Source organism: Protomyctophum bolini (assembly GCF_963924005.1).
Source record: "Protomyctophum bolini genome assembly, chromosome: 2".
NCBI lineage: Eukaryota > Metazoa > Chordata > Actinopteri > Myctophiformes > Myctophidae > Protomyctophum > Protomyctophum bolini.
In genome coordinates, this window is record NC_137863.1 from 40,182,513 (window position 1) to 40,205,191 (window position 22,679).

At 42.1% G+C, this 22,679-nt stretch overlaps 1 protein-coding gene across 2 annotated transcripts; it reads right to left on the reverse strand.

The window, feature by feature from the left end:
• Positions 1–242: 242 nt before the first annotated feature.
• Positions 243–21,875, reverse strand: optc (opticin). 2 transcript variants are annotated; one of them, XM_080777719.1, is made up of 8 exons: positions 21,782–21,875; positions 15,380–15,518; positions 10,289–10,522; positions 9,434–9,578; positions 8,927–9,085; positions 7,211–7,413; positions 2,220–2,315; positions 243–1,269 (listed from the first exon to the last, which is right to left on the reverse strand). In XM_080777719.1, exons 3-8 carry the CDS (start codon positions 10,496–10,498, stop codon positions 1,099–1,101), a joined length of 984 nt encoding a protein of 327 aa, XP_080633845.1. In that variant the 5' UTR covers positions 10,499–10,522; positions 15,380–15,518; positions 21,782–21,875; the 3' UTR covers positions 243–1,098. The 2 variants fall into 2 exon arrangements, with proteins under 2 accessions (XP_080633845.1, XP_080633846.1); XM_080777720.1 differs by lacking the exons at positions 15,380–15,518; positions 21,782–21,875 and adding an exon at positions 13,158–13,251.
• Between the last annotated feature and the right edge of the window lie 804 nt (positions 21,876–22,679).

Sequence of the window (22,679 nt, forward strand, 5' to 3'; positions counted from 1 at the left end):
AGGCCTTTGACTGCTGTAACCTCCACGGAGCTCAGTTTAGTCAATACATGGTGCATTCCCTTTACCATCAATTTACCACCAATTGTGCATCTGTACAATTGGTCAGAGTAGCATTACTGAAATAATGGACAGACATCTCCACCATGTGGCCAGTAGGTACATTTCAACATTCTGTTTTAATACTGTATGTTTCCATTACTGTCTCAGTATTCACTTAAAGAAAAATAACAGCAGGTCCGACAAAAGAAACAATAATCAATACACAAACAATACATTCACATGGTTGCTCCATCCAGCAGCTTGTTTTTCATCACAGGAATGCATCATCACGGACTTTAGAGACATTCTATTATTGTTTTAGGTGTAAATAATATAGCTTTATAACAATGAAGTAATGATAACGGGAAACTATGCATGTGGATCCGTGCACAAGCACCAGTTACTATATTCAATATTGGTCATTGACAGTCGTGCTGGCACAGGTACAGCCTCGGGGCGACAGGCAGGCAGGCAGGCAGACAGGCAGGCAGACAGACAGACAGACAGACAGACAGACAGACAGACAGACAGACAGACATCAATATTAGCTGTCACTCTTCAGGTACTTGTCAGGATGACTTCAGAAGCTTCCAGGGGAGAGTGCAGTGCTGCGGGTGTGGGGATTGGTCAGTCTATCATCTACACAACACTGGGTCCCAAACACTGGGTCGGGACCCATTTGTGGGTCGTGGAAACATGGGTCCCTTTATTTTGTTTTTTTCCCCCTATACAGTTAGTTTTTAATTCCCATGAAAAAGCAAATATTTTCACAAATTGAAAACAAAATTTAAATACATTTTCATGCAGTCATTTCAGGAAGAAATCATCTAAGTAGTAGTAGTAGTAGTGAAAGTTGTGAGCTTGTAGATCTGATATTTTCACTATAGTTTTGGTCCAGGGCAAACTAATTCTAATTTCTCTTTTGGGTCACGGGCTGAAACATTTGGGAACCACTGACACTAGTCCAACTTTTACTGCATTTGGAAATCTCAAAAACATTTCGTTTCATTCTTTTGACCTTTCTCCACTGTGTTGCGAGCCCGCTGCACGGGGCTGTCCTCAGTGTCCTCCTCCTATAGGCAGGCGCGGCAGGCAGATGTAAGCGCTGGCGTACAGGTTGATGTTCAGCGGGTTGCCGTCCAGCCGGATGTCCTCCAGGCTGCGCCGGATGTAGTGGCGGTCGTTCTGGTTGCAGAAGGTGTCAACGTGAAGACTCTGGACGTTGTTGTTCTGAGACACAGAGACACATGAGGGAGGCACGCAAGGGTGGGGGATGGTGTTATGGTAGAGCAAGGAGCGAGACACAGAGAGTGGAGGGTGTTGTGTGTGTTAGACAGACAGACAGACAGACAGACAGACAGACAGACAGACAGACAGACAGACAGACACTCAAAGGATCACCCTCCTGGACAACAACGACGCAACAATAGGAAGCCTGCAGCTCAGTAGCCATTGCTTTCGGGGGAGGGATAGTGTTAATTTCGGTCAAATCAGGCGGAACACCTGGACACATCAAACGGCACACCAAAGCTCCGCGACACACAGGTTGGGAAACACTGCTTTAACGTACTGCATGATTTTAGAGTGAGAAATAAATGGTGCATTTATATAGCGCCTTTATCCAAGGCACTTTACATAGATTGTGCATTACATTCACCCATTCATACACCGATGGCAGCGGAAACCATGCAAGGCACCAACTAGCACATCGGGAGCAATTAGGGGTTCAGTGTCTTGCTCAAGGACACTTCGACAGTAACTCTGGGGGAGCCCGGGTTCGAACTGGCAACCTTGCGGTTCCCATCCAGGCACTCTACCCCTGAGCCACCGCCGCCCCTAGAAATGTTACTTCTCTAGGCCTCAGTATTCTTCTGGGCTCATAGGCCCAGCATGAATGAATGATTATAGGCCTATGGTCTATTCCAAGCAATTTAACTGCAGGCTTTCTCTTCCTGGGAAGCCAGCATGCTATATAAGAAGCTATAGATGCCATTCTTACTTCTTAGTACAAAATAAAATAAAAACTATTAAAATCTGACCAAACCCACCTATACCGATGTCACTGGTAGGCAGGTTTCTGAGCGGGCACAGCCCTCCTCTGAGCCACAGAGTGAGTAATGAATAATCACCAAGAAAATAATCAATATAATTGCAGCCCTAATCCAGGGAAATGTTCTTACCTGTAAGTGTAGCACCCGTAGACTCTCTGGCAGTGGTACGGGAACATAATCCAGCTGATTGTTAGACAAATAGAGGAATTCCAGCCGGCTCATATCCTGTTCAAGGGACAATAAACAAGAGAGGGGACAATACAAGATAAGTATAAGTTAGGAAAATGTGTCAATACATTTACCAGCCAGAAGAGGGGGCTCTATCTCCGTCTCCTCTTTACAGTGCCATGAAAGGGGAACTCAAATAAAAATAATAAATAATAATATAAAAAAAGAAAAATATAAATGGCTTGGTCTTGGACCAAATGTGGTAAAAAAAAAAGAAAAAAAAGAATTTCTTTTAATAACTTTTGTGACTTGCATTTATTATAGTATCCATTTATTTCTGGTTAGGCAGCCGCATAGTCCCATTATGCCTTGGTAGGGGTTAAGCTTTTGACGATCTAATATAGCCAGAATTCTGTGGAATATCTGGCTTATGCTTCGCAGGTCGTGGACAGTCCCCCCCGTCTTTCTCAATTTGTATTCTATTTCTGCCCTAATTGAATGTTCTTTCAGTGCTTTCCTTGCTTTCCAGGGAACATGACAGTCTTCCTTGTTTTCTGGAATAGAAACCATCATGATGATTCAAGAGAGGCATAAATTATACTGCTCTTTAGGCCGGAGGGTCAGACCGGAGAGTTAGGGTAGAGAGACTTTAACTGGATTTCCATAGAAAGTCAAATCCCCAGTGTTAATTTAAAGTGTGTGGAAATGCACATAAATAGGCCTAACACTCTTACAGTCTCAATAGACATGCTCGCACACGAGTGCTCATATTTCTGTCATACGCTTGGCAGACAAAAATGTGCTGAAAAGCCGACAATGACAGTAACAGGCTAGATGAAGACAAATGTCCAACAATAATTACCCTATCCCTCTACAGTATATTAAATATTGTTTTTATACGTGGTGAAATATTACTAAGCATTGAGGGAATAGGGATGCTGGGGGCAGGCTGTAGATTGGGAGATGCAGAAGACAGACCAGCCCATACAGGCCCATCAAACGCACTGGAGTGTGTGCTGCCAAGGTGTGGTTTTACCATGTCTGTACATTAACCCATTTTGGACTGAGGTCGATTAAAAAAAGGCTTCTAAATCCTAACATTTTCCTGAAAAACCCATGCTTCTATGTCAGTGGTGCTCAACCTTTTTCATGTCAAGGACCCCCAGAATTATCACTATTGGGCCACGGACCCCCATCTCAAAATATGTAGTTCCAGGGACCCCCCAGAAGCAAATATTTTAGTAAAAAATGTTCACTCTGAAATATATATTCAATGATTTGCGCCACATTTTAAGGATCTTTCAAAAATAGCAGACCTACAAGCTCGTAGCGTTCCACCGAGGAAGAGGAAGGATGGATGGGGAAGGATCAACATATGGAATGTCAGAACTGGTCAGCTCCATATGGAGATCTAAAGTATAAAAATATTGGCATCAAAATCTACTTGTTGGCCTGGGCCGTGGCTCAGTGGTCCAGGCACCTTGGCTGGTAATCCAGTCTGGCTGTGTGCCACGGGTTTGACTCCCGATCCCGACAGCCTTTACTGCATGTCACAACCTGGATACTAAAAACTAAATTGGTTTGTCTTTTCATACAGTCCAGATTGTGTCCAATGACTCAAAGCCCTGTACTGTCCCTGCACTGCAGGACACTGAAAGAACAACCCACAGCCCATCTTGCTTAACCAGAATGGGGGGAAACAAAGGCCTGTGCATATATCTAACATTTTATCGATGGAAGAAGGAATGCATGGGCTATACTTGACAAAATCTGGTGTCACTGCACCACAACGACATGAAAAACATTAGCTGCACCACACAGCAGATGATAAACATTATTGGTGATGCCTCGATCACCACACAACAGATAAAAAACTGTATTTGTGACAATGCACCCGACACCAGATGAAAAACATTATTGGTGACAGCACACCATGACACAGGCAGACAACATTGCTATGAAAATAGAAACATGCCTTATAGGTCTAAGGCCAGCCTAATGGCTGCTGCGCTTCATGAACTGATCTGGGGATTATACCAGGGATATAATATATATATATATATATATATATATATATATATATATATATCTAACTGTAAGGTTAGTAAGGTTTACACGTTAATAGCCATAGATCCTAGAATGTCTGTGATCTTATACATGTTATTTCATGTATTCCAAATACACAGCCATACAGTTCCTATCCGTGCACCGTTAGTAAACTGACCTTGTCGGCATTTAAACTTGTGGCACTGCGTAAAGCTCACCCAATAATTAATTCCTAAGACTTGGAGTCAGATATTGTCCTCTAGTTACGTATCCATTTGAAGGTTCTAGCAGAAAATGTCTGTTAAGTAAAATTTCGCCACATTTCCACGAGATTCACATGGACAACATATTCTCTGTCAGCGATGAGGCCGAACCTGAAATGACTGCTGGACTGAAAATATCAAAACTTCCTTTGGGAACAGTCGATGTTTGGGAAGCACAAACGTGCGTTGTGATTGGTGTGGGGTAATTGATCACACCACCTGCCAATTGTGTGCCCCATACATTTGCAAGGACGTTTTGATATGTTCAGTCCTGCACTCATTCAGGGCCTCTTGCCCAGAGAGAATTTTGTTTGTGTGCAGAAAAGTGGAGATATTTTACTAAATACACGTTTTCTGCCAGAACTTTCAAATGGATATGAAACTAGAGCACAGTATCTGACTCCAAGTCTTACGAATGAATTATTGGGTGAGTACACACACACACACACACACACACACACACACACACACACACACACAGTGCTACACGTTTAAATAAAGACGAGGTCAGTCTGCTAACGTGCGGATGTGCGGATAGGACAGTTCTATGGCTGTGGCCGGCTGCTGCACTCATGCATTCAGGAGCTAGTGGAGGCTTGGTGTCCCAAATCACTGGCACTATGTCAGAGTAGGCTACTGGAGCACCTCAGGGCTGCGTTAGCTCACCTGTCCTTTTTACTTCATACACAAATGAGTGTAGAAGTGGAAACCCAATAACTATATCATTACATTCTCGGATGATACTGCCATCTTAGCTCCCTTTACCAAAGATCCTTTTCACTGATGATATTATTACAAATATCTAAGGGCCATCTTGTGTGTATCCTTGTGTATGGCCCCTAGGTGTTACGTGTAAATTTGGTGTTAATTTGCCATTAAATCCTTTGAAAATAAATACAGTTAAAACGATGGCAGTGAATCGTGATGCATTGGAGATTGTAGATCTGCTATTTTCATATCATTTCTAGACATCTTTTCCATACTTTAGAACTTTAAAACACAATACAATATTGTATCAATGATCAATGGCTAGACTTATGTACTGACTAACAAAAACAACTAAAACGTAGACTATCATAAACATGGTGTTGGTGCTTGGTAGTTATGTAGTATATACGGTAGTTATGTCCAGTCATATAAAACCATGAAAAAAGACAATAATAATAGCATACACACACTCCAGTGTGTGTGTGTGTGTGTGTGTGTGTGTGTGTGTGTGTGTGTGTGTGTGTGTGTGTGTGTGTGTGCACGCGTGCGTGCGTATGTATGTACTGTATGTACGTTAGAAGACCATCAGTTACTGGAATTATTTGCACATCAACAAGTTAATTATGACCATGTGGCTGACTTTCTGTACGATGCTCTGTTTTGAACTCTGTTTAACAAATTACCCCCAACCGTCGTCACGGACTCCAGTGTAACAACATTGCGTGCATTACATCTCTACAGCAGCACGCAACATATGGTTGTATCATTTGTGTACATAGTCCTGAGAGCAGCACTTAATTGTAAGCAATGCCCTAATGCCTAATCTGAACTTCTCGTCATAATTAGTGGTGTCAATCAATCACCATTGTTCTGTTGGGACAGGGCGAGTTGAAAAGGAGAGCAATCAGTGCAGTGTATGCTTTGGCAATGTAAACGTACGTTTTCTCATGCCAATAAAGCCCTTTGAATTGAATTGTGTTGGAGAGGATTAATAATAATAATAATAATACATTTTATTTATATGGCGCCTTTCAGGTCACTCAAGGTCGCCTAACAAAACAGAAAAGAAATACAATACAATAAAGCAAGTTTAAAATACACACAAAGGCCTGCAGCAGACTTCTACTCAAGGTGGGAGTAAGCTTGTCTGAATAGGTGAGTTTTGAGGTGGGATTTGAAGGTCTTGCAATGCCATTGGTCATGATATTTGCATATAAATACCCCCCACAGAGTCACAAATCTACACACCTTCAAAATCTCTGGACATAGTGCAATCTTTAATCAAAATATACCTATGACCTTTAAGCTTTAACCCTGGTAAAAGTAACTAAAATGCATGTAATACATATATTTGTGTGATCATTCGTGCCCCCGCTGGAGAGGATTATTGATTGTGCTTGATTGTGCGGACTGGGAACAAAAATCTGCCTCCTCAGAGCACAGGTCTCACTCTGGCCAGGTAGGTTATTGTGGTGGGCCAGAAATGTTCAGAATTCAGTCATTATAGAGGCAATTGGAATCTGTAGAAGTTGAGGTAATATTAATGTTGATGACAGAATGAAATAGATAGATCTGTCAGGTTGTGTGTGTGTGTGTGTGTGTGTGTGTGTGTGTGTGTGTGTGTGTGTGTGTGTGTGTCTCTCCCTGAATTCCATACACCACCTGCTTTAATCCAGCCTCCTCCCAGCTAGCTATTCATAAGGGCCGATTCATACTCCTATTTTATGAGCCGAATAAAAGTTGGTTCTTGTAGAGCCTACAATGTGACGTAATTTGAGGTTCGGGCGGGTACTGTCCTAAAGTCAGCTACTGAAAATTTCTGACGAGCCGAAATCATTTCGGCACTACAGCGCCGAAACAGCGGTAAAATAGGAGTATGAATCGGCCCTAAGTTTATAGGGCTTAAAATGTTCTTTTTCACATCCCAGTATTTACCTTGAAGCCCTCAGGATGTATCCCACCACTGATCAGCCTGTTGTTGCGCACATCAATGAATGTCATGGTGATTGGCAGCTCAGGGAGGGCCTGCAGGTTGTTATCAGCCAATAGTATCTCCTGGAGCTGTGGCAGGGGGGCGAACGCATCCTCGTCTATTTCCGAAATCTGATTCCCGGTCAGATCGATGCGTTTCAAATTATCTGAAAGATACGAAAAAATATATGAATTTCGCATCGTAATGTTCTTTGATTACGATGTTCTTCCCAGACACAAATTCACTAAACCGAAGCCAGTTGGTGGTTCTCGCCTGCAATTTTGGTCGGCAGACTACAGTATATTTCAAGTTGACAGGTTACAGGTAAAAATCAGCACTAGCATTCAATACAGTAGTATACTAGAACTAAAATGGTTCCTGACAGGATGATATAAGTATATTCGTTCACACTGGCAGCCACAAGGCTACAGGTTATCAATGAAGTGAGCTCGCCCTTCAGGGCGTACACGCATCCGCCTGGGTGACGGCAGACTGCTGAGCGATCGAGCGCTGGCGCTTTGGCACGGGGGGTCAGATCAACACATGGAATGAATTCTGTACTGGCCATATATGGAGTGTGTCTTGAGTGTACAGGGTTTGATGAGGGCACAGGTAGGGCCGGGCCTTAATTTTCGGGCCTGTTGAGAACTATAGTTTTCGCCAGCTGCCGGGCGCGGCTGCACTAATGACTTTGGGGCGGGCCCGTCTAGAGTTTAAATGGACAGGCGGTATCAGTCAAAAGGGTGACATCGAAGAGGAAGGACGGGTGAGGTAGGATCAACATATGGAATGTCAGAACAGGTCAGCTCCATAGAGATACGGGTTTGAGGTGGAGGTCAGATGTAGAGTTGCTGGCCGGCTCCATATATGCAGATCTACTGTAGGTGATGATCCAGTGTTCTCCATGTATGGCTATCCAGGGTTTGATGAGGTCAGTGTCGTGATCCTCATATGTGGAGACGGCCATATATGGAGTGTGTCACGAGGTATAAACGACTGACGGCCATATATGGTGGCGTGACGTGTCACAAGTCGTGAGGGACTGACAGCCATATATGGTGAACGACGGACAGGTTTGGCAGGTTTTCATAGTAATCTGCGACCTATGGTCGCAAAAAAGAAACTCACATTAACAGAAGGTTTCAAAAAGATGTCTAAATTGTTTCCCTCAAAAAAAAGGTTTTCCACAAAACAAATTCCCCCAAATTGTAAAAAACTTAGTGAAGCTCATAACACTACATTGTGACACATTGTGAGCATTTACATTGGCTATTTACTGTAGCTATTTGTCGCATAACAGTATACAGTATGTGGCTTAAAGATGGAGTGCCACAATTTTTTATTATTTTATATGTAAATATGTATATTTTTGTCTATGAGGTGACAGCACTCCATCTTTAACCCATTTTGGTGTTTTAAGCAATATGTTATACTTTAGCTATTGAAAAATAGCAGATCTACAAGCTCATAGCGCGCCACCGAGTGGCGCTCTACGAGCTTGTAGGTCTGCTATTTTTGCTTCTGGGTGGGTCCCTGGAAAAACATATTTGCAGGTGGGGATCGGTAGACAATTACATATAATTTCCTTGCCATGAAATATTGAGCACCACTGATATAGAAACATAGGTATTCAAGTAAACTGTCATGATTTAGAAGACATTTTTTGGATATGGTCTTACTGAGGTTGATGAAGTCTGTGTTCTTGATGTGACGGATCTTGTTGAAGCGAGCGTAGAAGTGGGTGGTGTCTTTGGGCAGGGGAGGGACTTGATCCAGATCGTTGTCATCACAGTACACACTGCCCCTCACACACACACATAATATACATGCAGGCATACCTGCACACACCAATGAATAAACAATCAATGGAAACGCTACATAAACATAACTGAACTCACAAGTCACGAATCAAAAAACTCACTCACTCCTCGCTCGCTCACTCACTCAATTTTCAATTTCAATTCAATTCAAAGGGCTTTATTGGCATGAGAAAACATACGTTTACATTGCCAAAGCAGAAAGAACAATACAACAATAAACTCACTCACTCACTCACTCACTCACTCACTCACCCACCCACTCACTCACTCAGGGGAACTAAGCCTCTCAGGAAAAACAAGCACGCTTCCCCCCCACCCCACACCACACACGCACACGCACACGTGACATTGAGCCTTGGTTCTCACCTAGGCCAGATTCGGGGCCAAAAAGATGTGGTCCTCTGAAGTCCAAGGTGACAGGCAGGTTGGGGCGGGGAGGAAGGGTCACCTCTTCCTCGTACTCAGGGATCTCGGGGTTAGGTGGCACTGTACCCACCTCGATCCAGGGACGCTGGATGGATTCATAGCAAGGGAGGCTGATGTTGAGACAGGGGAGGCATGCGCCAAGCGCGCGTGTGCAAAATCTTTGTTTTCTTTCACAATGGCGTAATTTTTTATTTATTTAGCACGTAGCGCAGCATGTGCACGCACGCACACACGCACGCACACACCATTTCTGCACAGCAGGAGAAGCAGCAATACACAATAATGTATGTCTTATCTATACAGTATTTGGGAGAAAGTACCTTCCCTTTACCCATGAATTTATCCAACCGGGCAATAGTTAATTAAATGAGTTTGCAACGCGCTCTCCAGCTTGAATCTTAACAGAGGTGCACTCAAAACAGCTATTTTACTCCCCAAAGTTAAATACATTATTGTTGTAATAGATTTTGCCTCGATCTGCTCTTCCCCGATTGATCACAAATGATAGAAAATAAGTAATTCTTTAACTTCGGCAGACAGAGCCACGGGCAACGAGACAGACAGTGAGACAGACAGACAGAAAGTAATTCAGTAATGCAGAATGATTTTGATAATATATTACAGATCTTTTGTTAAGTAATGTATTATATCACGCGTTACCGCATTTCGGTAATATATTACGTAATATATTGCCTTACGTAATGCGCATTATTACCCAACACTGTACAGATACAATAGATTTTACAGTATAAATTTGATCCTGTATTCTTTTCCGGTATACTCCCCCTATCTCACCTCTTGATCCGGATCATCGTAGTCGAAGTTTTCTCCATAGTTGTCAAGGTCTAGGTTCTCCCAGTCCGTCTCTCCGTTTAGGTCATCGCTCTCCAGGTCAAGGCCCTCATCATCAGACCCTGGGTCTCCTTGAGGAGCCCCTATGCCGGGGTTAGGGCTCAGACAGAACAACGCCAGTGTGACAATGACAGTGACAGACTGCAGCAACATGGTCTGGTCCGTTATGGGAATGACCTGCAGGAAGCAGAGACACAATTGTGTTGTCGTTCCTTTTTAGATTTGACATCACAACTTTAGAAGAGTTTTTGTATTTTTGTACCACATGGTACTTAGTGCTTTTATTTTGTAACTTGTGAACGAAGACATATTTGAACCCCTACAAGGCTACAATTCATTGGACACTCAGTAGAAGATCCAACTACGTGTATCATAGTTTGACGTTAGCATTTGTTTATTATTTGAATGTGTAAACAGACATTTCAATCAGAGTCAAAACAGCAACGCCATGGATGGAGACCACTTCAATAACCACAAACTTCTAGAGTCGACTCTACCTGATGCTGCATTCACAGATTTCACACTAGTGAACAGGCTATATGTTTTCAATGAACATCATTAACATCATGGGCCTACAAACTGACGCCGGACACTTGTCATTGCATGGCGGCGTAACGCACTACACGAAAGATACATTCATTCTGCTCCATAAATATGCCAATAGCCTCATAAGATATCAAAAGTCCTAAGAAATCTGAGTAGGGGAACATATTGAAAAATGCCACAATAGGTTTTCCTCATTGACGCCCATTTTAAACAGTGGTTTACTTTAAAGGAGCATTCAAGTGATTTGGGTGATTTGGACCACCCAGTCTGCCCCGGTAACAATATGTGCACATGCACACGCTTTACAGTAGGGGGAAGTGCAACAGGCCAACAGCATGAGCACCAAGTCCCGCCCCCACTCGATCATGATTGGAGGAAGGCCCCTCTCATTCTGATTGGATGAAGGCTTTGCCACCCGCCACCAAAACTGAAACTAGGGTTTTTGACCCCAGGGGCTCACTGGGGACGGGGATGAACTCCTTATATGGTCAGCACACTATAGTAGGGAGGATTATCAAAAAAAGAAATAAAAAATAAGTGATATTTGAATGAAGTGAAATCACTGAATAAGTTTAAACATGTTAAACATGTTTTCATGTCTAATTTCCACATGCGTGACAGCTTCCTGCTGGTTTTCATAGTAACTCACATAATATCCCACAAGCACTGCACTGCATCTAGCACAGTTTCTGGTTGATTGTGGACAGTACTGAACCTTTTGTGTGAAAATTAGGCAAGAGAACATGTTTAAATCATTGTTTAACATGGGCGTTTCAGCATTTTTCAATATGTTCCACTACTTGGATTTTTTAGGACTTTTGATATGTTATTATTATTACTAACATTTATGAAACAAAAAAAGTTGAAAGCGTTTCTGTTGCAATTATATTGCCTGCAGCCCTGCACTATTAGGCAATGGAATGATGTTAGGCCTGGGCTATACCTATAGCCTATGGATCTTTTGCAAAACAGATATTTTCGTCCTCCGTTTAAAAAATAATCCCTGCCCATCTGACAGGTATATCTGTGTCGACACACAAACACAGAAATGCATTGAACATTTTAAAAGCCACCTAAATTGTGAGTGGAAGTGCGTAACTACACAGATCTACTGATCCGGATATTTTGGAAAATCTTCACTTATTTATCCGTTTCCAAAAATCCACAAGTTTGAGTGGCCGAAGACGGCATTTGTGTGTGGTTGAAAGGCCCAAACGCACACAAAAAATGTGCGCTTGGAAAAAGATCCATACAGGTGTAGCTCAGGCCTTAGACAGAGATTATTATATTTAGGGCTGTGTGTTCTTTAGTGCCATGTGCCACACACACACACACACAGTAGAAAGGCCCTGATTCATTTCTGAGTGCTGATTTCAGCTGTTTTACTTTTTAATACATTTACTAAATGTTAATGTTTTTGTATATTTTTCTTTTGTGGATTTTACATGTTCTTTTGATGCTCACTTTGATTGTAGTAGCCTACATGTGTTAAACTTGTATTTTTTTGACAAAGGAACATAATGGAAACTGTTCATTCAAGTGCTGTGGATGATATAAAACATTTGAAAAGGGTTCTGGATCTCATTATTTACATCTCAAGTTATGAGCTTTCTATCTATCACCACTGCTGGAACACTCCATCACTGCAGTTCCTGTTTACACTGAGCATGTGCAAACCTCTCGCAGGAGGCCACGACATTTTGAGTGATCGACATTTGCACTTTTTTTCTCTCCTTGGAAATAAAAACGTCTGGCTTTGAGAGGTCGCCAGCTTTATGGAATGATGATAGACAGAGACCATAAATTATTTTAGGCTATTTATTCATATACACACAGACCCTGATTACACAGGTGTTCTGAGTGCTGATTATACGCATTTTTTTTGTTAATCGATCAAAACCAGTTCCTTAACAGGCTGGAGAGCCTTATTGGTCAAAATAGTGATTGAAGCCTGTACACTGCAATTATAGTGTTTGAAGCCTGCACACTGCAACAATTATAGTCATTGATACTGATACAGAGGGCGGCGCGCGCACACACACACACACACACACACACACACACACCACACACACACTGTGTGCTTGTAGAGTGGCAATACAGAGTGGCAAGTTAGAAAAATCACTGACATAAAGTAAAAAAAAATCTAAATTGTACGTGCCTGCTCACTGCAATTATAGTGATTAGCCAGTTAACCAGGCTACTGATCACAGTATGCGTTTCACAGCTAATCTTTCTTCTAGACCTATATTATGGTATACTCAACTGCAATGTCAGCCTTGGAAGTTGTGCATGTGGAAGTCCTTTTGACACATGTGTTACTTTGAAGAGCTTGTTTTGGCTGAACTTTTGGCTGAAACGTCCCCTTCAGACAGGTGGTATGTTTCTCAATATATATCCCTTGGAACAGAAACTTCCTGCAAAATGTAGTAGGGCTCACTGCCATGATATTATGGGCACAGTGACAAAACAAGACAATTTTATTGTTGCTTGGAAATACAGTATAGGGGTGTGTGAGTGTGCGTGCGTGCGACCCGTGCGTGCATGCATACGTGTGGATTTGTGTGTGTGTGTGTGTTTATTTGGGTGTGTACGTGCATTTGTGTGTGTGTGTGTGTGTGTGTGTGTGTGTGTGTGTGTGTGTGTGTGTGTGTGTTTATTTGGGTGTGTACGTGCATTTGTGTGTGTGTGTGTGTGTGTGTGTGTGTGTGTGTGTGTGTGTGTGTGTGTGTGTGCGCGTGTGTGTGTGTGCGCGCGCTGCAGCTGAGGAAGTGCATGTTTGTGTCTGTTTGTTACAAGACAATACAGCTGTTTTCAGTTAAGAGTTACTCATGCAAATAATTTAGCTGAACGAAGCAAGCAATGTGTAGAGCTACATTTTAGATGTAAAATGGGGAAAGGAATAAAGACCAAGTCTGCATAGTTGTAAAACCACATGATCTCTATAAACACAGAACAAGAGAGAAGAAGAGTTTGATTTCCTGGTGGAGGGGGGAGGGGGCTGAGTGGGCTCTACTTTAGATATCCTCCATAATATGACCATTTATTTATCTTTATTGCCAGTGGGCAAACTGGGCATATATGCATCTGTCAGGCTGAATTCAATAAATGCATTTCCTGATTTCCTGATTAATGTTTAGGTTTGATATCACAATTTAACAATTTCATTAAATATGCAACCCGGAAGTTGTTAAGAAAATGTCGCCCCCCCCTCAATTTTGTTTAACAATTCGAACCCTGCATACCCTATTTCCTAGTGTTTAGGGCCTAAACACTATAGGAAGTAGAGTATGCAATTGCAGGGTTTTTTGTCTTGACAAAAAGTTTTTAAAGGAGCTGGTTGGCTTGGTGCCTTTTTCTGTAAATGACCATACATCCCAGACTACTGAATTACAACGTTTCTTCCAAACAAAGATATGCCATTCTGTGGTGTTTGCTTAGCTCTTCAGATCCGTTGGGGGGCAGGGTCCTGTAGCCCTATTGGGCCAAAGGAACAATTGTTGGTTTTTCAGTAAGAATGACAGTGGAATGTTTGCTGTTAAAGATGACATGAGTGTGTGACTTTGGGTTCTACACTACCAGTGGTATTTCTCTATAATGGAGTAGGCCAACTGTTGAGCATGCAACTGCTTTAAAGTCTGAGCTTTGTGACGACCTACACTGGAATGACTGGATATGAATGACATCTGCAATGTCCAGTAATGTTTCATAACATTGATACAATATGCAAGCAACCTGTACCTGCACGCCTGAAGCCAAGTGAAAAATACAAGGCACAAGGCTACTTTCTCCATAACTAAATTATTCAAAGCCTCTATAGTTGTTCGCCACCACAGCGTATGCACTATGCAAGAGCCATTCACCACCACAAACATATATAATACATGAGCTAAAGCTTTATAGCAAGGTTTTGCTTTCATTGTGTGAATAGTTCAGTGTTCTAACATAAGCCCTTTGCATAGAGAATGATTCTGTAATTCTAGTAGACTACTTGGTGTCCAGTGCAAGTAACTGAACCGATAATTCAAGTATTTGAATACTGCGTAATTGGAAAGAATGCAGGTAGGATTGTCAAGGCATCTATGTGTGTACGTTTGTAATTTAATGTTATTGTTTTTTACTATTTTATGATGGTAATTATCTTTTTGTATTTATTCTGTTGCATAATGCTCAGAAGACAATGCATAAATATGTCCAACAATATTTACCTCATACTCTCAATGTCTAATCTCTGTAATTCAGGGGTAAGGGATGCACTTTATTATCTTAAAGGGATAAAGCTACCGTAATCACACACAAAAAACAGCATGATAAGCATTTGGCCCAGTGCCAGACAGTATATCTTGACATAAAACATCTTAAACATAACATAGACATCTAACTATTAAACAACATGATGTCTGTCATAAAAGCCCACAGTCCATATATCTGTGTGTTTTCTAACTCCAAAAAGCATGTGCTAAACATCCATCATGACACGGTACTTACGGAATTTCTGTGTTATGTATCAGCCAGGTGTCCTACTGGTGTTCTTTTCCCTGCTGTTCTGCTTTCAGCTCGCTTTTTTTTGTCAGGGAGTTCTGAGACTGGCCCCAGAGGAGGAATGAACCCCTGCAGTAGTTGGACACTTCAGAGAGAAGGAGGTCATTGCGAGAGGGAGGGGGTGAGAGGCGAGTTTAAGAAGGGCAATGAGAAATGGAAAGGTTGGGGGGTTCAGGTCATTTCAGTTGACGTGTACTCAGCTGTTGCATATGTGCACACAGTACTAAGTAGACGCTAAGAAGACAGGGAGAGAGAGAACATTTATACAATGCTGGTGAGACAAGGAAACCCCAAAGGTCTGGGATTCTGACCAGATGGAGGGGAACTTTCCTTTATTAAAAAGCTTTCCTTGATAACAGAGTACTGGTTTGTTTCTGTTTACTGCGCTATTCAGTGGTTGTCTCCCATAATGTCTCCGTAGCTGAATGCGGTGTGCCGTTGAATTAATAAATAATACATTGGAAGAAAGAGTAACCCCCCCAAAAAGGTGACACAATCTGGAAGGTATTTAGGAAAATATGTTTATGTAAAATGTCCTTCTTAAGTAGCTGTGCAATAAGCGGGATTATGTACACAGTGTCATTGTAAACTAAACCCAGACACGTCAATGTTGCAGGACCTGCATCCGTCCTCACCACTATGAAGATGATGCCATCAACATGATGTCATTGTGCTGCAGACGTCCTATCCTGGACTCCAAGTAATATGATAATGTGTACTGCACTACGCAACTACACTACTATACAGGCGGAGGATCATAAATCTTCACGTACTCAACAAAACATGCAATCATGTCTGTCAAATCTATCAAAGACAAGGCTCATAACCAAATTGCATAAGTGTTCCTTTTTGCTGTGTGGCAAAAGTGGAAATGTGAGTACTTTGTCCGCCATTTATTTAAATTTTTGGATGTGCTACCTTTTTTGATTAAATTAAATCAAATTAAAAATCCTACTTTTTGACGTACACACTCGAGTTTGGGTCTAGCACTCTAGCACTCAAACCATTGCTGATGCGCAACCTCTTTGCGCAAAGGGTGAGTGTTGGTGATGTTTTTGAGAGGTGCCTAACCGCTCTAATGACTGGCCGTGTCTGTCTGTCTGTCAGTCTGTCTGGAGTACGAACAGCTGCAATACCACTGGGTGACCTAAAGGGGCTCTGTTGAGCAGCCTGAAGGGCAATTCACACTGAGCAGAATAACTTTTATAACTGCAGCCAGCCAGTGGTGTTGTTGTCATGTTGAGCATGTTTTTTTAAGCATGGCCTGTAAATGCTTTTTCTATTTGTCATTTTCTTTATCAAGGTTCTGGCAACAGATATTGGCCATTGCATGTTTCCATTTACAAATGTATACAGAATTGCTGTTTCATACTGTAGCTTTTAAATTACTAAAACATAATCCCAGCATTGTACAGGTATGTGTTTTCTAATATTACTATGCAAAACAAATGCATGCTTTTTAAAATATGCCTTATATCAACAGTGAAATTGCGCGCACTATAAATCAAGTAGGTTTGCCAAACACATTGCCCTTTTGAAATGGGCTTCTCAAAAACACTTTACAACCCCTACAACAAAGCATCTTGTAAAACCTGTCATGACTCAGCATAGCCGGAGCTGAATAGCCTTCTCATAATGCTGTTGATTTTAGTTTGAGTTCATACACAGAGCACTGGGTTTCTGTCCAGGGATTATGTTGTGAAGAAAGGCTCCAGCCACTGGATGTTCCCCACTTAACTTCCCCTGCCAGGTTCCATTTGCTGGGGGGATTGGGATATCCGTATCTTCAATCCAATTCATTTTTTATCTCCAGTGGGGATATGTTCTATCCCTGCTTCTGGTCTGAATTAAATGCATGCTTTTCCTTTCAGGAAATGTAGACATTCTGATATGTTTGATGTCACAATTGAACAATAATACTATACAATATTACATGTTAAGGTTAATTAACCCCAACATTTTAATCCTGCTCCCCTCGTTATACCATGCGGTAGCCACGTAATCATTTAATGTTTGCTTTCACTTCAGGAACACTGAAGAAGATAATTCTGTTAGTGCTCACAGCCCCATGCAGAGATTGACTCCTGTTCAAACACACAAAGGCAAGAATGAAGCCCTTTGCCGCATGGGAAGATTGGAATTCACCATGGTGTGCTTCACTGTGTTTGAGAGGGAGAAAGAGAGAGAATTGTATGAAGACATAAAAGATTAAGTGATTATTCTCTGAATGTTATTATAAATGTTTTATTATTGCCTTTTTGCTCATTGTTTGTTGGTCTTTAGTAAATTATTAGGCAATAGTAATGTTTCCATTGTGGTAAGGACTACAATGGAAGTGTTCCCAGGACTCCCCCCCCCTCCCCCCCATGTGCATATTTCTGACTAATAACTAACTAAAGTATTCAATAAAAATCACACCCGTGTGAAGTGAGGGGCGCTCTTATCATCGTACATCATCATGGTGTAAAATAGACACTATGACTATATTTGCTCAGACACTATGATGTAAAATTCTCCATTCATTGTCAATGGGAATTTAATTTGTTTAAGACGAAGTTTGTGGATGGTAACCAAAAGCTGGATGTAGGAGGGGCTGGCGCCATAGAGTATAAAGAAGAATAGAGACTGAACTTGCGCAAAGCTCCGTCTACTGCCGCCTTCTTTCGATTTGGGCACCAAAATTTGGTGCCCAAAATGCGGAAGTGCAAACTGCCCAGTGCTTCAACGTTGGAGAGCCTCACTGGCCCCTTGGCTGGCGCCCCTCAAACTTTTGCGAGCCTGATGAATAGGGGATGGGTTGTACAATGTCCCGGTTAATAACCCTTTTGTGAGCCTGATGAATAGGGGATGGGTCGTACAATGTCCCGGTTAATAACCCTTTTGTAATGGTGATGAGATTAGGGCTGCAGGGCAACAGCTGACCAAATGGTAACAGTAACATGCAACATGGACGTTTGCAGATGTGCTTACTTATTTAGCTGTGGCCTTAAGTATTCCTTGGGGAACAGGATGAGCAGTTCCCACCCTTCTGTCTTGCGCCAGCTTCTCCAGCACGGTTAGACCATTTTCCTTAACCACTTGCTCTGCACTCCTTCTCCTTCTGCTGAGCTTTTTGAGTTTTACTGTGCTTCTTTAACTGTATGTGAGCGTGTGTGGTTACAGTATAACTTATACTGTAACCACACACGCTCACAAATCCACTTATACTGTATAAGTGTATTTCCCAGCTGCTCCAGGAAAAGCCTCCTCTTGTTCCCTTTATTGCTAAGCATCCAGCTGGGGTCGTTGATCCTGTTACATATCACAAAGGCATTGTATGAGGAGGACACATAAATGGAAGGTGACATGGGGCTAGCGGTCATGCTGTCATGTCTCATCCTGCAGCTGTAGATTCCAATAACTGTGTCCACGTTGTTGTGGTTGCAGACAGTCCAGAACTAGAAATGCACTCTGTTGAGCAGCTGCCAACTTGCGTTTTGACGCAGAGCGCGCAACATACGGAGCCAATCCAATTGGCCAAGGGGGCCAACGACATACGCAGCAAGCTGACAACTTGGGCTCTGATTGGCCGAGCGACGCCACCAAAAATACACAATCCCTGATTGGCCCGAGGGGGGCCACCAAAAATTCACAATCCCTGATTGGCCAAGGGGAACACCGAACACCAGTACTTGCGCTCAACTCGTGCAAGTAATGATGGCTTTTCCTGTCCTCACAATCACAGATCTCAGCTGTTTTGTGTACTGCATGTAAGAAACTATATGGTAGGCCGGTTGATGGAAAACTTTGAGTATATACAGTATAGGCCTATCTCTCCTGCTTGTTGCAAGGAGCAGTATTAAAGCCTGATTTAATGCCCTTATACACACTGAAGGCACGATGAATACATTATGCAAAAATCATTAGTTGATGCATTATTCATACAGGTTGGTCTTTATACGTTATTCATACAGGTTGGTCTTTATACGCTGTGACAAATCGGTCTCGTTCCAATGTGTTGATTGGACGGGCGTGAGGGCCAAGGAAATTGAATTCTGCCCTCAGAACACATTCCAATACATCTGCTCCTGCTGAGACCTCCCATCACAGGTTCGGAATGACGTGTATATAGTTGTATATTCCCTCCCTTTCCGAAGAACAGTTCAGACTGGGCTTAAGTAGAACTCAAGCTTAACTGCACCAACCATGGTGCTTCCTCTGCAATAACTTCTGGCTGAACAGCAATTAAGCAGTGAAGATATGTTACACGTGACATTTTGCCCCCCTCATATTTTGCCTCCATTGCAAGTCCACTCCACGGAAGCCGGAAGTCGACCGGCTTCTGTGTATAGACTTGGATCTTCCAAGCGTAGCTTGGTCAAAGCCCACCCATATCTTGATGCCATACTTTGCTGGCTTGCTGTGCATATCGCATATTGGCAGAAAGTACACCAACCCAAATGCGATTACTATCAGTAATTAGTCTCTGTGTCATAGAAAACAATTACATAAATCAGCAATGCATGATAAAAAAAAATCACACCCGTGTGAAGTGAGGGGAACTCTTATCATCGTACATCATCATGACATTACATGTCGATTTGCTCAGACATGACGTAAATTCTCCATTCATTGTCAATTTGTGTTGGACGAAAATAGCAGATTTCCCCGTCTACATATGATGTATTATGCTCATCCACTGTTACTTCATGCTCGCTCACTCCAAATGTGTCTGAATTGTGTGATGAATATGTTGAGCTGATGTCCTGGGTATCGTCTTGTGGGCCCTGCGGTCATCCTGAAGACAGTTGTATGGCCATCCCGACTGATTTTCACATGCGGTGACAAGGACCATGTGTATATGCTGCCTGGAAAAAGTCCCCTCTTTCAGCTTGCGGAATTTCTTTTTCATCTGAATACTCAATTGTGCTATGGGTTGTATACATCCCCATCTTCTTCTGCAGATAACTCCTCTTCTAATTTTATGCTTTTATTTTTGTGGTAAATTGTAATGGTCCCCATATTGACATTTATAACTTTCCCCCGACAAGAAATGTTTGAAATTGTATAGAGTTCCCAGTGCGAGCGTGCGTGTGTGCGCGTGCGTAAGATTTTCTGGCATTTTGTGTTTTCTTCAAAGCGCACAGTACAAATAGACTATAGGCTACTGGGTTTGGTAATGTTCCATATTGTAAGAATTTGTTTTCAGTATGAAAGACCTCCTCCTGAGCCTCTTCAGCATACTTAAATTATCAATTTCTAGCCCATGGAGAATTTCATTTCTTACATCATGGAAATGTTAAGGTACCTACAGTACACAACCGAAACCTCCTATACAAAGTGTTCTTGTCCTTTAATATGTAGCTATCAATTTGGGGGTCCTTAATGTTTGGGAACCACTGCTCTAATCTGTTATATACGTTAATGTATACAATATGTAAGTTGTGAACCCTGGGAGACTAAATTTCAATTTGCTCTTTCAAGATGGAATCACTACTTGGCGATATTGTGCTTTAGGCAGCCAAAAAAACAATAGGTGTCTACCGGACACCACCAGGGTCTAAACTTCCTCACCGAAGAGTACTGGATGAGATGGAAGCAGATGATTCGCTGTGGCGACCCCTGAAGGGAATAGCCGACCATACAGATTGGTTAAAAATAACGTTTCATTCACTCAAATAAGTTCTGGATTGCAGCTTTAACAGTTTGAACCCATTTCAAAACAACAATCCCACAGCCTCAATCTCTACTGCCACAACACACCATAGCCACATTTATGCTCTCCACCAGCACTTTGAGGTTGCTTAGCGGTCATTATCTTAAACAGGACCATTTTGTCTGGTTAACGCCACCCAACGTCATAGGCTGCACATTTGTTTAACCACTTGAAGCAAAATGTTTAAGTGGTTAAAGACGGACTGCCGTGATCCCTCCACCCCCAAAAAACATGAACATCAGGTATTATATATTACACTTGGAGGAAGATGTTTTTCAAAAAAGTGTTAAAATTATGATTTTGTGTGGCCACACCCACCAGTTCATTAAGTGTACCTGGTTTTCACCTTAGCAACACCCACCTGAACTGAATCAGCGACCACAGCTTTGTTGATAATGGCCAAGATGTTAGGAGAGGAGATGATTTTAGTGTGTCACTAAAATGGTGTATTTCAAATGGGACTTTTGACTCAAAGGCTTTCAGCTTTCAGGAAGAAACCAAACATACATAGGGAATACATTATTTGAATATTATACCACTCCCAGGGGTCTATTAGAGTGAACTTCATAGACAAAACAGAAAAAGTTAAAAGGAGTTGGGTGAGTACAGCTGGCCCGGGATCAAAATCCGACCAGAGTCATCAGATCCCTTACCTGTCTCTTGAATGCAATCCTGAAATATTGGCACATTTTGACATCAGATCCAGCTCTCTCACCCAACATTTAAAGGATCCACTTCTTTTAGCCTATAAAAGAGGAGCACATGTACGGGACAAATCGGTTAGAGCCAAATTGCCACATCCAAAACAGACTTTTCTGGCCTCCATTAAACCACAAAATTACGCCTGTGGCAACCGTGGCACAATCCAATATGTTTTTTTATATCCTAGAACGGGGAAAACATTTCCAGTAAGGGGTTTTTATCACATGTAACACAAACAATGTGGGACAAAATCTATAGTTGGCAAAACCTTCCGTCCCCTCATACAAAGGATCAGTGAAAATAAAATAAGAGATGTGAACTACCCTGTAACGTGTAACCTGTCATCTCAATAATCACTCTCATCCCATCTCCTCCCTGACAGTCCCTGTTCCATTATGCTTCAGCGAGGGGGAGAATGGGAGATGAGATGAGAGGTTTTGACATATAGCGCTTCACTACTGTAGGTCAATACTCAAGAAAGTCTAAGACCTCTAGGTTTAAATGATGATTTTGACATGAGTGTTGTACCATAAATTAACCAGATGACATTTGCTCTTTGCTTTATGATGGCTACTTCCTGATGTCTGTGTTGTATATTGTTTGTCTATTGTTGTTTTATGTTATGTATTTTTTGTGTCTCAGTGCCAGTGGACACATCCTTTAGTTTTTGCATAGTTCGCTTAATTGTAGTACACTTACAAATCCCATGAGTTCCGGCACCGACATGTTTGGCACATTGTGCCACATGCATCAATCAAGTGATGCCACCCTGAACCATATACTGTCATATGCACTGATGGTTTTATACCTGAAGGAGGTCTATGATGGAAAGCTTGCCATTATACAAAA